General features: G+C 32.3%; 2 protein-coding genes across 6 annotated transcripts in view; one reads left to right on the top strand and one right to left on the bottom strand.

Moving 5' to 3' along the window:
- The window catches only part of LOC106471701 (Fanconi anemia core complex-associated protein 24-like), a 23,127-nt gene extending 18,469 nt beyond the window's left edge, over positions 1–4,658 (top strand). For both annotated transcript variants that reach the window (XM_013932329.2, XM_013932322.2), the window contains exon 5: positions 3,636–4,658. Coding sequence is in view for 1 of the 2 variants with exons in the window: in XM_013932322.2 (XP_013787776.1) it covers positions 3,636–3,739 (104 nt within the window). In the remaining variant the exon portion in view is untranslated. The remainder of the gene's footprint in view (positions 1–3,635) is intronic.
- A 1,003-nt stretch (positions 4,659–5,661) lies between these two features.
- Positions 5,662–18,402, bottom strand: part of LOC106471619 — a 54,716-nt gene continuing 41,975 nt past the window's right edge. For 3 of the 4 annotated variants that reach the window (XM_022401092.1, XM_022401087.1, XM_022401100.1), the window contains 14 exons: positions 17,102–17,302; positions 15,757–16,514; positions 14,690–14,863; positions 13,952–14,027; positions 13,399–13,572; positions 12,022–12,111; positions 11,290–11,433; positions 10,942–11,019; positions 10,143–10,322; positions 9,715–9,892; positions 9,402–9,518; positions 8,570–8,788; positions 8,010–8,176; positions 7,365–7,480 (listed from right to left, as the gene is read on the bottom strand). In XM_022401092.1, the coding sequence (XP_022256800.1) occupies positions 7,460–7,480; positions 8,010–8,176; positions 8,570–8,788; positions 9,402–9,518; positions 9,715–9,892; positions 10,143–10,322; positions 10,942–11,019; positions 11,290–11,433; positions 12,022–12,111; positions 13,399–13,572; positions 13,952–14,027; positions 14,690–14,863; positions 15,757–16,514; positions 17,102–17,302 (2,577 nt within the window). In that variant the 3' untranslated portion in view covers positions 7,365–7,459. Of the gene's footprint in view, positions 7,481–8,009; positions 8,177–8,569; positions 8,789–9,401; positions 9,519–9,714; positions 9,893–10,142; positions 10,323–10,941; positions 11,020–11,289; positions 11,434–12,021; positions 12,112–13,398; positions 13,573–13,951; positions 14,028–14,689; positions 14,864–15,756; positions 16,515–17,101; positions 17,303–18,402 lie in introns of all 4 variants that reach the window. The other variant, XM_022401096.1, reaches the window with a different exon arrangement.

Raw genomic sequence — 18,402 nt, forward strand, 5'->3', positions numbered from 1 at the left:
TTCGTTGTATAGGATGCAAGCGGATTTTGACATCAAATTTTGGGGGTAAAAAAGTGGGTCTTTTACACTGAAAAATATGGTAATTTAGATTTATTTAATTTTATTTTGGTGGTTATGAGGTTGGTCAATTTGACCAACCCCATATAAAGTTAGGGTAGAGAAAATAACAGGTAAAATATAAAGTGTTACTGTAACCAAATGTTTGAAATGTATTTAGGAGGTTTCAGAGATTACACAAATGATATTTGAGATTTTGGAGATGAAGAATTGTTTTTTTAATCATAACATGAAAATCACTTAGCACTCGGACTAGTAATGAAACAGACTCAGTATTCACAACAAGTCTTTTGTAAAAATACTTCATTGAAAAATCTGATTTTTTGTGTACAAAAGTTTAGTAAAGTTTACTAAAATTCTGCCACATTTTGTGAAGATACACATACTGCATTAAAAGGTACAGTATAAATACTTAACTTGTGCAAATGTGTATACAAACTAGTGTATTTTATACTTGACCAGTCACAAAAGGGTTAAGCAATCAGTGAGTACTCTTCCTCCAGATGCTTTGGCCACCTATCTCAATTCCAAATTATTATTTTTGATTTCCAGCCCCTCATCCTTTGGCTTTAGTGGTAGATGCCTTTATTCAGGTTTGGTTTATTTGTACACCTTCGCTCCTATCCATTTCCAGGGTTTTATCCATCATTCGTGTCATTCTGATTGCACCTTTCTGACCAACTTGCACTTGGTTCACAGTCCTTATTCACCTTCTGAAAGCACCCCCGTTACTACTTCCTCTATCCCAATCCCTCCCTTGTCAACATTAGTCACTGGTATTTTCTCCTGCAATCATCACACTTTGGCTTCAGTCATGGCTTTTGTTCGGCCTCTTGCAAGGTGGCTTGGACTATACACACATGTAGTTTCCTTTCTTTCCCATTGTATATGCCCTTTTTCCCACATGGTATATCAGAGAAATTGGTGTATATTTCATCATTGATTTCTGCATCAGATTACCTTCCTTTTCATCCAATTATGCCTTTGGTCTCTGATTTTTTCCCCATGCTGTTAGAGTATGGTTCTTTTGTATATACCATTGCTGGATATTGAGCATCCTTCTCAAATACCCTTTGTTGCAGTTCTTCTGGATCTTTCACCCTCCTTGTCCTACATTCTTTCCAGATTTTGCATCCTAGTATAGTTCTCCATGCCCTTACATGAAACCTATTTGAACCTTTGGCTACCTGTTCATTTTACCATGTATCTCTCAAAACTGTTTTTCTACTCCTTTTTGCCTATGGTCATTACAAGTTAAATAATTTGCCATCACACATCACATGTTCCTTACCAACATGCCTGTATTCTCCTGTATTCAGACACAGTTTTCTGCCTAGGACATTGATGGGTCATGAAAGCAATGTCTCCTTTAAACCAGTCTCCCTACCTTCCATTTCTCATTTGTCTTCCTATTCAGATCCAGATAGACTTCAATGTCCTGTGTGAATTTGCAGATGTTATATTGCCTGCATGACTTCCTTCCATAGTTCCTGTTCCCATTTATATTTCCTTGGAACTCAAAGATGTTTCACATACCACCCTCTACACTTACATTTACCATCTTATCAGAATGGCTCATTTTGGTTTCTCGGTTCTCAACATTTGTTGGGATTTTTTTAGGTGCCATCTCTGTTATCTTTTGGAAGACATCATCCAGGCTGGCATTTGGACCACACTGACCACATTCGTCTCCCATTATCTGCATCATGTGACCATATCTGCATATTACATACTGCCTATTGCCATACTCCACATATATATTTCTATATTTCCCTTGTTATATTTATATTTCCTATATTTTCTATGTTGGATCCCTCTCTGTGACAAGTGGTGCCTGTCCAGGTATACTAATTCTTAAATTCGCACTGTATGGCTCTGAAGATCTATTACACCCACTGTTGAGATGGGGTATTTGACAAGACCACTTGTAGGTTCTTCCTCGCAGTGTTTTGCATCATAAATATGTCTGTCCATGGACTGTACACTCAAGAACTAGTGTGAGTAAAGCAAAAGGAGATTGCTGCCCATCCCTGCCACTTTTTCAATTGAATAAATGAGGAATAGCCTGCTTTTAAGAATAGGGTTTTGCAGTCACCCACTGTACTTTCTCTGGTGCTGCATTCCTCTGGACTCTCCAACACATTTCCTCCCCTTCTTTCAGTGGAGTACAGGAGTCTTTATCACTAACCAGTTCCTAGCTGCTGGGGTGGTGGACCATGGAAGCTTCCTTCTAAGTGTGCTCAATCACACTCAGTTGAGAGTAGGATGGTGGTATTCTGCAGGTGTAGATGGTGTTGCACTCTCCTCCTACTGCAAACCTGATGTACAATTCCAGATGCTGTTTGGTTTTGGACTGGATGAGTTCACCAGTAAAGGCAATTCACTCCCTCTGGCTGGAACCCCTCATTCTACTACGACCTGAAAGTCAATTCCCAGGTGGTATGATGATGGATTATAGCTAGACCAGCCAACATAAATCCTCACATGTGAGTGAGCTGGCACCCTCTTCCTACTGCAAACTTGACAATCCATTCTCAAAGCCACATGGTTTTGGATTAGACTGAACCTCCACATTGCATTCGATCTACCTGCCATCATCTAGATGTTGGTTCCTGGAGGGACAGGTGTTGATCATATTGGATATGCACACATGATGGCTTGTGTTTTCAGAACAGATGTGCTTAGTTCCTGAGATTGAGGTGAATGGTAGAGGGCCTACTTCCTACCGTGTTGTTCTCCTATTGTTGGAGGTTTCCTGCATGCTTATTTGAGACTTTGGATATGAATCACTAGTACTAGTGTTTATTGGATAAGTTGTTCAATATGAGATCTGGAATATGAATCAGTTGTAGTGTTTATTGGACTGGCTGGTCATTGTAAAACCTAGAATATGAATTAAAAAATGAGTGAAGATGAGCCATTAAAAAAAAAATTAATAAATACTGTCCCCAGGGGCAAAATTATAGCCATAATTTGCATAATTAATCAAATAAGAATTGCTGCAGCTGTCTGAAAGTATTTGGATGCTGGCTACAAGTGCTGTCAGTATGACTCTACAAGAGAAGGCAGGTCTCAACTTAGGTAATTACTGGTCAGGGGTCAGCTCAAGACCACATTTCACTGGGATGCTATTTAATGACTATCCATGCTGAAAGATGTGATCCAACATGAAGTTGTGTGGTCATTTTCAACATAATTTCACTACTGGATGCTGTAGCTTTGATTAATGGAGGACACATTGAACACACAGTGTAGAAATAAGCAACATTTATTAACTTATTTTATTGGCTTATCTTGTCCCCCCAGTTGTCACCTTCATACATCCTCAATTTCAGAATTTTGACACTGTGAAATGGCCAAGTACTTAATGGCCACCTTGTAGTGTGCAACATTTGTTATAAAGAAAATTGTCGGTAAGCGATAGGTCAAATTCAGCTTGCCAAGCAATTGCATCATTACCCAATAGTAACATTCATATTTTTACCTATTGAACCTGAAAGTTCATTATTTATCTCATGTATGAAATTAGTAGTTTTGTGTACTGACCTGTGTTAGTAAATTTTTCTTTATAATTTCAGCACTTCAGAAAGTTGGTCAGGCTAGTGAGCAGGAACTAGAGATTGTGGTTGGAAAAGGTAGTGCTCAGAAAGTTTATGACTTCTTTCACAAGGCTTCGACTTGACATTTCAAGTGACAATTTGTTGAAGAATTCCTTTGAGAATGAATCTGTATATATTTTTTATTGAAATGCCAAAACTAAACACTTTATAAATAATTATACTGCTTGGATTAAAATTGAGTCAAGTGTGGGTTTCAGATTTAAGCTTTTTTGTAAATTATAATTTTGTCTGAGCTTGTATCCTTTCAAATTTCTCTCAACATTCAAAAGTTAGGTATGAAAATTTTATTTATTCAAAATGCTGGTTTATCGACAGTGCTACGATTGAAGTGTAATAATAATGTTGATCTATATCTCTTATGTCAAATGCTGTACTGATAAGCACTTAGTTTAAGGTTATTATTGGTATGCAACAAAAGGAAAGAAAATGTCACAAACTATTTGAATTTCGATATTTATAATAAGATTAATGTTATCAGGATGACTTGCCGCTAATGTGCAGTAAACCACATTTTTTTGAATACTTGGATTGAAATACCGAAAGATTTTTCATTCCAACAATGGAATAAAGAATATTTGAAAGGAAAGACAGTCGAGGTAACTAACAATTTTTAAGTCATTACACTGAATGTTCTTTTATAAATTAAAATTTTTGTCTCGATTTCATATTCGTATAGGAAAAGTAGAAAAGACCTTGAAATGCTGACAATGTTAAGCTAAATAAAAATCCTATTTTTCAAGTACTTTATTATTTTGCTTAAGATCAGGAAATGAAATATTACTAAAGCTTCATTTTCTTGACACTTGTGACTTTTTTGTGTTGTACATATATGCACAGAAATGATCATAGAAAAATTTGTATATATTGTTTAATAAATGCACTCATATAGTAATATTAAACTAAGTTGTAATAACTAATCAATGTCGGATGCTGTATTCATATTTTTTTAGCAGTGTAAACATTAAAGGCAACAATCTTATATTTGGTGGGTTTAGTTTTTGCAATATTGTTTTTCACTGTAGTATTTCAGTCATCAGTATACAGTAAAGTGAAATAAGAATAATAATTAAAAAAATTATTATAAACTCACAGTTCGAGAAGCACTCGAAGAGGCTTGGCAGTAAGTCTGGGCTTATAATGCTAAAAACTGGGTTTCAATATCTGTAGTGAAATTATTCACCAAAAACCACTCAATTTTGACCAGAATTTTTGCATGCACCTACACTAAAAGTCACATGAGCTCTCAGTCTAACATTTTTACTACAGCTTCACCTAATAGTAAAAGTGGACTGTTTTTTGTCACTTGAATTAAAGATGGCTGATTTGGAGTGGAAAAACTATAACATGAAAGGAAGCACAGATAAATAAGTATTGGTTAGGCCAAGCAAACTAGATTAGCAATTTCTAGCTCAAGTTTTTTTTTCTCCTAAGTTCAGTAATAGCATATACGTCCAAATAACTATATATACCTGTACCATTAGATTTCATTTCATGGAAAGCAAGAAATAACAATAATAAAATGAATAAATATAGCCACAAAACAAACATTAAACACTGGGGCACACACCATACAGTTAGCCATTATGTAATGTGCCCTGATTTTGTTGGGATAACCCCAATGCAATTTGGGTCTTACTTTACATTACATAATGGCCTATCTTATGGTATGTTTTCTGGTTTTGGGGCTGCACTTGTATTTATTTATTATCATTATTTCTTGTTTTCCACTAAATTAAATCTAATTATATTTCATTTAAGATTTGGATATGTTGTGTTAAAATCACACTGTCCTTCCTTTTGATGTAATCTGCTGTGAAGGTTTGGCAGACTTGAAAAATGCACTAAAGCTTCGTATACTTCAGTGTGTACTTTCAAAACTGTGGAAACTCGATAGGAAACAAAAACAAACATCTATAGAGAGATTATTTTTATTGTAGATTACAGAAATAGAAAAATGATTTTACAATAATTAATTATGTATTTATATATATATATATATATATTCACAGATGGACAACAAACTTAGTCTATTTTGTCTCTATGAACTGATACATGGCACCAATTACTTCATAAAGCATTTGCTACCATCTACAAGTACAACATATTTATGGTTAGAATAAAAATACATTCTGTACAAAGGTATATATACAGTAAAAAAAAAGTGACTTTTTTATTTTCATCACTTGACTTCTGTTCTTTTTTACATTCGATTAAACAATGGTGTGCTTTGTCATGGCTGTTGCAATTCACTTATAATGGTCTTTTTGGGAAAAGTTTTATTTAATTTTTAGATTTTTTTTTTTTATTGTTTAGATTCACTTTCTTTGAAGAAAATAATAGTACAAAACGCTGTGTTTTACTCCTTAATTCACCATTTTTGAGATACAAGCTTCAAGAAATAGCACAAGTTAATTTTGAAAACCATATTTTTTTGTAATATCTTTCAGTCAGTGTGGAGTTTGGCACCATCAGAAAATTACAGAATCAATAACAATTAATAAACTAGTATATTAAGTGCAAGTGTTTCCAGCTGCTGGTACTAGTGTAATATAATATATATTCCACCCATGTTCTCCCCCAAATATTTCATTAGAATAAATATTACATTATAGTATTATTCAATATGTTAGTGTCATTAACAGTAGCTATTGTTAGTAACTCAACTAAAACCAGTAAGAACAGTTAAGTTATAAATAAGGTCAACTGTATAAAAACTGTAATAATGTCCACCATTATTAGAAATTTGATTCTTTATGTTTAATGGTTGTAAGATTGGGTCATGAGGTTTTAACGGGAAGTCAATCTGTAGTTTCTTCTGTACTACTAAATATCTTCAAACAACGTTTTAACTGATAAATCAAATATTTAGTACTTTACTAGTATTACCCAAGATTACTAAAGTTGGTTAGTTGAAATGAATTACTAATGTTTCAACATTATCATGCAGCATATAAATACTATGTACATGTTAAAACATTTCATATATAATAAAAATTCTTTGTTTAACATGTTTTTTTTTTGTAAAACTAGCAAGTTGTAAAACTAAAATTATATTACAAAATGAATTTCTTGTATATTATAAAACCAAACGTGTTAACAAAAAAATGTAATCCCTTTTCTTTCTCTCTATTACTTAATTCTTATGCCAGTGTGAAGATGCTAATCCAACTATAAGATAAAAAACAAAATAGATAATCTCAATTAGATTTTAAACAGATACTCACTCATTACTAATTTTACGTAAAGGAGAAAACGACATACAATTTTGGTGCAGCACAGTTAACTCATTATACTATCAAACTGTAAATTTTATGTAAAACGTGGTAAGTAACATTTCTTGACACTAAAGGAATGTTTTTGAATTTGTTTGTGTTTTTAAAATAATTAATATGCTTTGTTCAAGTTTATCCTAATATTTGATTGAAATCATAGTGCAATGAGCAAGTATTTTTAAGTATTCATTTTGAACTACAATAAGAAAGAAAATACAGCATAAACCATGGCACAGGCAAGCTTATACGTGGAAAATCAACAATCCACGTTAAACAAAGTCACTTTTTCACCTTCTTGTTCTATACACGATGATCCAAAGGCACTGGAAATATCTCATCTTATTGATTAGACTGATAAATTGGAACAGCCATGAATCACTGTTTAATGATCCAGATTTCTTCTAAATCCTTTTTCTCATTACCTAGAAACTTTCATGCTTCCAGTACAATTTGGCACAGTGGCAACTATCCTTGTGGATTAGTCTCAGATTATGGTCCACAGGTACTTAATTACACCAGTGTGGTTTCTGGCTAATGAAAAGGAATAATTTTCAATAAGTTGTTCATATACTTTCATATAACTTAACAAACTAAGGTAAATTAAAACTCTAAGACCTATCACAAAAAATTATTTGATATTTCTCTTATGTAACTTTTTGTACTTTATGTTTCTGTGCAAATTCAAAAGTATCACATTACACTCATGTGTGTTTTATTTGTAAGTTATTATCAGAAGAATAATGAACATTTGAAGTAACAATTTTTAGGTTAAGTTTTAGGATGATTATGATACATTTTTTTTTTTTATCTGTAGTACTTGCATATTAGAATATACAAGACATAAAAAATAAATCAAATAAACATGTACGACATCAATTGAAAAGTATTCTGCAGTGTTATTATCTATTTTTAAATACTTTAAGAAACTCGAGCCTACAAACTAAAACTTCATAAAAGCATATTAAAATAAACTATCATTTCTAAATATGCTCCTTAAACCTTGAGTTACAGTTTTGAATACAATAATTTACGAGCATACAAAAAAAAAGCTACAACTTACTTCTAGCATTTGTTCTTCAGCAGTAGGACACTCTGAGATGGGAAAATTGGTAATTACAGAGTCATTGGACAATAAGCTGTCACTACGCTCAGCCTTTTTGTAGTGAGGTCTCTCAGACTCCCATGATGAATCACCGGCTGTGCTCAAGTCTATTGAAATACCACTCTCTAAAAGAAACAAATCGTAGTTATATTGAAAGTCACTTAAACTCTGCTTATTTTTCCAATTTGTTTTAGTTTCTTACTTCCTACCACACCTTTAGACAGAACATTTGTTTCAGTTAAGGAATGAAACTTGTTAATAAATGCAGATGGTTTATTTCTTTTTTTTCTTTTTTTCAAACTATTTGAAAATGCAATTATAAACATTCTGAATGAAATAAGCTTTTAGTGTATTTTATATAACAATTAATATTGGCATATGCCTGAGGGTTAATAATGATTTCTGTGATAATATACTCCAAAACTAGGAATCCGATAACTTTAATGCTACAGTTCTAGCATTTAAATCAAAGGATTTCCTAAACTTATGCAAACAAAATGTATTTCAACTACACCAACCTGTAGAACACTGTGATTGCTGGGTAATAGAGCGATAGCCATGTGAAAATCGTGTGTCTCCTGGTTCAAATCCCAGGTTGATAGAACCGGTATGTGGGAATGAAGTGTAACTACTTCCAGAAGAAGATGAACTGCTAATTGAAATTGTGGAGTGTGGTCGCTTATTGTTCCTTAACTGGTCATGTGATGAAACAGCAAAGGAATTCTTGAACCGAAGAGCTGAAAGAGATACCCATTATTAATACATTCAAAAAATATTTCCAAAAGACTGTGGTTTCCAACACATGGCTAAGAGATGCAAGTATAATTTTGAAATCCTTTTGTTTACTCAATGAACAGTTTGAAAGTGTTTTACAGAGACAAGATGTACTATTAACAGTACTTAAATGATCATTTTAACACATACCACCTAGTAAATGATCACTATTTTAACGGCAGCTTTACTGAACTGTTACTAGCTTCAAAGTTTTAGCAATTGTAACACATTTATTAGTGTGTACACACTGCCAGAAGCAAATGCTTAAAATTTGAAATATTTTTTTAACTGCTAAACAAATCTATTACTCCATTTAAAATTTTCTTGAGATTAATATATATTTTTATAAATTTCATCAAAAGTGATAACTTGGAAATCTCATCAATTACTTAACATAAATGTTATAGGCTAAGCACATAAATCCTGTCACTTACTTAACATAAATGTTATATGATAAGCAAGAAAATCCTATAAATTACTTAACATAAATGTTATAGGATAAACATGGAAATCCTGTCAGTTATTTCACTCATGACAAAATCAATATTGACATAAAAGTCTGATGACTTAACCTACCTTGGCTGAGCTGCTGAAAATTTATAGCTCTGTCACTGATCTGATCCTCATTAGGTTTTATATCTAAACATGGCTTGCTGCCAATCCCCATGGATGACATCTCTGCTAGGCGCATTTCTAAGAAAGACAAAATAAATATTATCATGTAACTTGACTGCTACAGGACAGTACATCATAAACACAAGAAACAAGTTATAATTTTATCATAGAGTATGTATATACATAAAAAAACAGCATGTTTTTAACTTTTACAACATCTGGACTAAACTTATGATTTATTGAAATCTAATAAACAACTTCAAGAGAAGCTCACCTCTATTTCTAAGTGCCTGCTTCCACAACAGTTTAGATGTCTCTAAAACCCATGCTTGTTTGACCTCAGGATTGGGAGCTTGAAGAACATATGTGTCATTTTGCTTTCTCTTTCGGAACCAGATCTCAAATTTGTTTGGACTGTCACCAACTTGTTCTGTCATACCAATGTCTGTCATCTAGTGCACCATTAAAAATTGGGTTAAATATCATTAAACAAACCTTTTTATCATGACAAGAGAGCTTAAACCATTATCAGCAGTGGTTCTCAAGTAAAATGTTTTGCAATATCTACATAGAATTACCTTACATAAAGCTTGTGTTTAAACAACTTGAATTATATATATTTTACTTACATTACTTATGTTTAAAATAGCTAAACCAAAATTTTGAATTATGAAACTGATAGATATAAAATGGAAAGTTTACCTTGAAACTATGTTTGTATTGGTATATCTCCTGATTTTTACGTTCTGGGTCACGCCGAGCTTTGCTAAATAGAACAAGATCCTCAAAAAGAAAGACATGTCTTAGAGATTTTCGAGACCTTCCCTGCCATACCAAGAACTCATCTTGTCGTAGAAGTCGACCTTGTTCTTTTAAGTTGACCTAAACATTGAAAAAATGGGATTAACTTATGTCATGACCTGTCATATGGAATAAACTATTTAACATCAAAACATTTCAAAAGATTGTTTGTTTGTTTTAGACAAAGTTAAATTGGGCTATGTGCTGTGTTAACCAGGAGGAATTGAATCCTGGGTCTTAGCCATGTAAGTCCATAAATGTATCGTCCTTCCACTGGGAGATACAAAAGATAACATGTTCACATTTGAGGAATATATGAAAATGACTGCTTTTGGAAACAACCATTACAATCAGATAAATGACACGCTCCTATGGCTCAGTACAACCCAAACATTAAGAAACTGACATATCTAATAGATCTGAACATATCTTTGGTCTAAAAGATTTCCTTTATAATATTTTCAAATTACTATGTTTAAGTCAACCAAATGTCATTCAATTTTAAGAGGGTTTGGTTTAGAGAAATTAACATTTGACTGGTTATTTCTATCAATTTCATCTGGTTTTCTTCTATGTTGTACAAGATTTTTGTTTTTGTGCATGAGGTCCTGATGAATGACGCATCACAAAATGTGAAATGTTACCTTACTCTGAGCTTGTATTATAGACACAGGCTTAAACGTTCTGTGAATCAACTTACGTCACACTCTCTGAGAGCATCCATTGCCAACAGATCATTCCCATGTCGTAACTGAAACTTCACCATTTCTTCCGCTGCCTGTGTTTCAAAAAAAGAAAGAAAGAAAGTAGTATTATTCAAGCATTTTTTCTACTTTTCATGGAGTTCGAAATTAAATGATATACACTAGGTATTTGTACTATAATTTCATGTACATTCTTATATACAAAGATAATTAACAATCTCAATGAATTACCAAGATGGAACTTCTTTATGATTAAATAGTTGTTAAAGGGTTCATAACTTTTATTAACCAAGAATGGATTTGTACTAACAAAAGCTCTCTTACACCATAATGATTACCCATACCTTTAGATCCTCATGCTCAGGTTCACATTCTGGGCATTCCTTAAGCAATTGTTTCAAAAGAAGAGCATATTTTCCCATCCTCTGGACGGGCTTCAGCAAGTAGCTAGCTAGATCCATTTTATCACCCAGTTCCAGCTGTTTTTTCTATGAGAAAAATATCATTTCATATAAAAAACAATGTCACAGTTAAACAGATCAGCAGCTCCTTTATATCATTGTACATAAAATAAAGTAGTTCTGTCACCATAAACATATTAGAACAAGCTTTAGGTACTTATAGAAAGATTATAGTTATCAAATTCATATTCACTTGAGGCACTGACTAAACTGAAAAAATAAACAGCTCAAAACCTTATTTCACAAACAACAGACAGTAATTCTCAATCAATACATATTTTTAATGCTTGCCAGTTTGTAATGTTGACCACAATTTCTAGCTTTAGCATTTTTAATACTCTTTCTTTTGAATCTCATTTAACATTCAAAAAAGATTATATTGGTGACAAAATGATAAACTATAAAATAACTACTTTCAATATGTAGTCAATAAATTCTAAAGTTCTGCACTAACATTCAGGAAAAATAAGCACTTGCAGGGTGATTTTCACATGTGTTTCATACTTTTCTCATCTTTCACTTGTTTAAAGAATTTTTTATCTACAAATATATAAGTTCAGAAATGACAGTTTTATCTCATGAATTTTCTTTTTTACAAGGTGAAAACTATCTTACCTTGAAAAATGTGTTTCCATATTCAGCCATCAGTGCTTCTGACTTTGGTTTATTCTTGTTGTACAATGCATAAAGGTAAAATTGAGTTTCCTGAAAAATTTTAGAATAATGAAAAATGTAATATTTTGTTACAAGATTACTTGAGTAATTTCTTGAAAAAAAAAATCAACAATACTTTTTTACATAATGGTAACTTTTCATACATATATAGATATCCATTCAAGTATCTTCCAAATAAATAAAGTTTGAGAATTCAATCAAGGTAACTTGTGAAAAAAGTTAAAATTAAAAACAAGAATAAATCAGAATAGTAGCATAAAGCTACTGAAACATGTAGTCTTTTATTGTTGGTCATCAGCCAAATAGTTTTTATTGTGCATTTTAAACGTTATTATTACTTTTAATTTTAATAGATTAAGTTTGTAATTTCTGATGCTTTATTATTTTGTGCCAAGTTGTTAATAGATATATATATATATATTGTTATGACAGTGGAAATCACGCGACGCTGGAGTTTCCAGAAGGATCATAAATTATCGAGGAACCCAGCGAATGTCAGAGTGTTTGCCAGGCGCCCTCTTTTTTAGTAAACCTAGTTTGTACCTAGTCTTGCTCACTAAATTAAAACAATGCAGTGACTTGTTATGATGTGTCATTATGAAACCTTCTATACTAATAAAGAAATATGATGTAGTTGGATTGCAATTATGCACCTAGTTGGTATTTATGCATTAGAATATGTGGAACTCTTGCATTCCACAGAACCCGAGGGTTCTGCAGAATCCTGTTTGAGAAGCATTGCCCTAAATGATAAGCATATTAACCAATTTGGCATATATCATGAAAATAACTGTCTTGTTTGAAGGAAAGTTTTCATTGCTTTTTCCTTGTGTTATATTCAACTCTTAATAAAATATATATTTTATAATTATGTTAAATTTACAGTTCCCTGTACTACAGGAATATTCTTCCCGTTGGCATGTAATTACAAGTTGAATTTCAAAACAAAACTAACATTGACGTAAGCATCAGTATTTGTTAAGTTTCCAAAAGTCACAAACTCAAGAAACTATTGATTTAAAATCTTTAAAACAACTCTTCTTTAAAATGTTGACCTTAAGAGGATTCCATGAAATAACTTCTTATACAATTATGGATTTCTGCAGTTCGATACTGGGGAAATAAAATATTTTAGAAGGCAAAAAACTCTGTAAGCATGAATAGAAAATGTTATAAAAATGGCTCAGACTACAGATCTTACTTATCATATCAGAAATATAATAGATTGCTATCTAATTCCTGCATGATATTCTGAAAAGTACTACTTATAGTGTATCAGATCTCGTATTTTTTACAACTTAAAAACTAGATACTTACATAAACAAGGAAACACTGGCCAACAAGAAATGGAAAATTCTCACAGTTCTCAAGCTGACTTAGAAAATACTGGTTGTGGAACTCGTAAATCTTCTCAATGTTCCCAAAAATGACATTTCGCTGACCTCGTAAGACTTGTGGAATGTCTTCTCGTAGCAGTTCAGGTATATAATTCTGGTTAATACAAAATTATATTGTTCATGTTTATTTTACAAAAAAGTGAGCAAATATATCAGTGTTTGTACTAATAATGAGAAAAGTAGAATAAACCATTATGTAGTTCTATAATGGAAAATGTAATATATTATTGTTTCGTGTTACTGTACAAGATGTAATATGAACATATGGCAAAATTATTTCTAAAATAAAAACATATAATTGAGTTATACATTTTTAAACAATGATGAATATTGATATTCAACATTATTAATCAGAGTATAAGTTAAAAGGGCATGACACGTGGTTCATTTCAGATTTATTCAATGAAAAGATTTTTCATTTATCCAGAAGTTTACTAAAACTTTCATGGAAAACAGTGTTTCATTTTACATACCTCAATTATATACTCCAAGGATTTGACATAGTCCTGCTCTGTTTGAATCATTTCTCTCATGATGTGCAATAAGGTCCTGAAAAATAACGTTTCTATTGGAATTTGAATGTTGACTTACTTTTAACTTAAACTTAATTACATTTACATACATAAGCATCAACATTAGTGAACTTCATAAAAACAATGATGAAGCTGACAGAATATGAAAGCCTTTTATATTAGTAGGTGTGATAAAATATCACCAAAATTTACAATAATATTCATTAGTTTTCTTCTGGTTGCCTATCATAACCAAAAGTTTATTTTCTTATATGCTAAATTTTAGACAAAGTTCAAACCAACAATAGAAAGGCACTTTACATTAAGTGGTTATTATAAGCAATCTTATATTTAATAGCTAATGATGCAAAGTCTAGTAGGTTAAAAATTGAAAACATCAGATATGTTAACCTGTTCTGTTAATTTATTCCAGCAGTTTCTATGCTGGAGACTTGTGAAATGTTTTATGACATTTAGCTAATCAAAACTGGTTACAAGAACAATGAGAGAAGAAGGTTTGGAATGAGCTTGATTGATCTCTCTTAATAAGATGCTAACGGAAAGAAATTCAAAACATGTATTCTATATTCTTAATTAATGAAATGATTACCTAGTAATAATAAACTTGTAAAACAAATTCAAGCATTTTGTGACAACATGTAAAAAAGTGGATGATATGATGCTACAAAAATTACTTACGTCTTTCTTTTTACTTCTTGATCAAGTTCTTTCTGTTCTGGCAGGCTGACACTAACAGTTTTTGTTAAATGGCTGTTAACTGGAACAGGTGAGCTCCCTGGATCTGATAAAGATTGGATCAAAGCACATTTGGGGGAGTAACTCGAACCACTGGATTTCTCAGTTGCTAATACACTGAAAAATTAACTAACATTAAAACTGAATTTAAGTGTATTCAGTGTCAATTAAAAAAAAATCCAACAAACCAAGTTGTTTTTTATCACTGTTAATGTTATAGCTAATATACAGCATGTCTCAAGAAATCAAACACATAATTATTTAAATGAAATAATGTGTCTAAATGTAAAATCTGAAAGTTCCTTTCAATTAAAATGATGTGGTGTTCAATGGAGAGTAGAAAATATAACTGAAATAATTAGCAATAACCTTATAGCTGCAGGGACATTTGATTTTAAAACATAAAAGATAATTTATTGATCAGAGCTCTTTTGCTTTGGAACACACAATGTACGAATTAAGACCGAGATACTGGGGATGCAGAATCATAGTGTACATATAGTCTACTGTCATGGTGAACAAAGTTCAGTTCCTGAAAACCTAATAATTGACAGAATCTTTAAATAAAATGCATATGCATATATTAATGTACAAAATGAACACAAGAGCTGTGGTAAGAAACAGATTTAGAAACACATTATCTTTGTTTAGGTGTTTTGACTTCTCCATTGTCATGCTATTATGATTCTTTTTTCCTTTGTTATTTTAAAGATATATGTGGCAGTAGTATGTATATTAGTAATGTTACTATATTATAAAAATACAGTGCAAACTTGCTGATTCTTATGTAGCTTTACTTGCTAGCCATAAAAAGAAATAATTTTTAAAAAAGATGAACATTATTGTACAGATGAAGTGCCAAATAAGTCTTCTAGCATTAATTAGGTTACCATTTACCTAATTTTATGGAATCAAAGGGAATTCTCCTTTAGTACAAGAAATGTTAATTAGAAAATTATTATTGTAACTGTTTTACTAAAGAAAATATTACAAGTACAATATTATTTTACCTTGAGTCACTCTCCTCAGACTGAACACTTTCTGCTGGTCCTTGATCAAAAGTTAATTTCTCATTCTGTTCCCGAACTTCAGATGTAGCTTTCTGAAGAGCTTCTTCACAGAGTTGCCATGTCTGACACCGTTTCATCAGCTTCTTCAGAGGACGATGATGAGATAGCCCTTCCTTTGAAGAATTCTGAATGGAAGCAGCTCCAGCAACTATACTGCCAATTATTCTGTCTTTCAGTCCGACGAGACTACTCCCACTTGAGCTTTTAACCATACCATAGGCGTGAGTTTCCTTCTGAGCACTGTTACTTCGAGCCTCGAGTTTGCTCAAAGAAATTGATGCCACTGGTCCCTGTGTTGTAAGGTCTTCTGTAATAAATCCTTGACTGACAATTTGGTCTTCTTTGTCATCAATGAAGTGGCTTTGATAACCATCCTTCAATCCTGACATTGGGTGATAGCTGCTTGGAAATGAGGTGTAGGAACCAACGGGACAACCATGATTCTGAGGAGATGAAGTAGCTATAGATCTCCTCCTGTAGAAACCTGATGATGAGGATGAAGGTGCACCAGGTGTGCTCATGTACTGAGGAATCCAGTTATGGTGTTGTTGGAAATTAGCAGCAATGGTTGACTCTGAATCCCACAGGTCTGGCTGATGTTGAAGTACCTCTATTTCTTGGTGCTGCTTAGCCTTCAATAGAATAGCCTGTCTGGTCTGGATTAATTCCATTGCTTCTTGACAACGAGTATGAGCAACCTAAAGAACATAGTTTGTACAAAATGGAAAAGCTAAGTCATGACTTTTCAAAATAAAATAAAAAAATCTGTCAAATTTAAACACTGAACCATTTTTGCTAGTCTATTCACGAGTTTACTAAGAAGTAAAAAAAAAAAAATTAGAGTTGTTTCTAAATGAACATGAGAGAATGTACTTGTGAATTAGGATGACACAAAGCTTGTTTCATGCAACCACTAAAAGGAAGAATTGATACCTTAAAAGAATGATAATGTAAAAAATTAATCTAGTAATAATTCAAATGATACAGTTACAGTACCATCCAAACAAAACCAGCAATGTATTTAGTTCCAAGCTAAGTCTCAGAAAGCTTGTAATTATAGTCGGATATGAAAAATAATCTTACAACTCTGTACTTCAAGCTTAGAATGGTGTCATCTACCCATAATTCAAAAGATTTCTTTGATTACTCTCAAAAAGAGTCAAAATTCATCCTGATAATCCTTTTGAGAATCTTTGTTAGATTTTAATTATCAATTAAAGCAGGTAAACAAAAAATATCATATTCACATTAAAGGGTAGAAACAACATTTGTGATAAATATCCACCTTGCACTGGTCAAGTAGATTTGTATCTTCTAATTTTGTTGCCAGTTGTTCCATTTCCTGAAATGTTTCTTGTGTAATTGGAGGATGATTGTCAAGATAGTCTTGAAGGGACTTCAACATCTTCATTAGATTAGGAGATGTGGGTTCTTCGACTTCCATCTTTGACAAATATTTCATAGCTTCCAAAGCCCATTCATAAGACTACAGGAAGAAAATAAAAATAAAGCTAAGTTTTTAATATACATACATACACACACACACAGATATAATTATATATATATATAAAACAATAATAGACAAAACCTTTAAGTTACTATCAAACTTTAACATAAAAAACAATGCTTTCATAACAAATGTTTTAAGTTTTTTATTCAAATTGAAATGTTTATTCACAATAACAGAACAAAAATATATGGAGATGTTTTTGTTTAGTTTGTTTCTGATATTCACACAAAGCTACAAAGGGTTACCTGAACTAGCCATCCCTAAGTTTAAAGTGATAAACCAGAGGAACTGACCATTACTTTTATAATGCACTCATGCCACAATAGTCCGAGTTTGTGGTAATGACATGCACACCACAGACTCTCGGGTTCACAGTTCGGCATGCTGACCCATTAAGATATGATCAGCTCATACAGGGATGGAAACATTACAATGTGATAAATGAGAATTCTTTACACTTGTCTAAGAACTTGCAATTTACCCTTATAAAACTAGGACCTCATGAAAGATCAAACTTGAACTCAAACCTATTCTCATGCTAGCCATTCACGAATTATTGGCACAGCTAACTGAAACTAAAGTCTATTTTCTAGCTAGCTGCTTAGGAATTAATCATCAATGTGGGCACTCTAGGAAACTGAAAATTAAACCTATTCCTTTACTAACCACTTAAGCATTACACCACTGTGTGTTTTCTGGTAGAGTAAACTAAAACCTAAACCTATGCCTTTGCTAGCCCCTTAGGCAATATTCATCATCATGGGGTTCTCTGGCAGTACTAATAAACAGTTTCTGCTTGGATTAACAGAACTTTCTTATATGCCCCACTTTTTTTAAGTTGTATGTTACCATCTTACTGTTTTTGACATAAGCCAGTATACTACTGAAACACTTGATTTCATTTTAATTTTGTCCATTTTTTTATCATAAGCTACTTAGACATGTTGCATCTACCATAGTAATTAAAAAATGTAACAAGAGATTTTCGATCAATAGTGAGATTTTTGAGAACAGTGATGCTTTTAAACAACAATGGATTGGAACACTCACCAAAAGTTTATGTAACTAATGCAGCT

Source organism: Limulus polyphemus, unplaced genomic scaffold, assembly GCF_000517525.1.
Source record: "Limulus polyphemus unplaced genomic scaffold, Limulus_polyphemus-2.1.2 Scaffold114, whole genome shotgun sequence".
Lineage (NCBI taxonomy): Eukaryota > Metazoa > Arthropoda > Merostomata > Xiphosura > Limulidae > Limulus > Limulus polyphemus.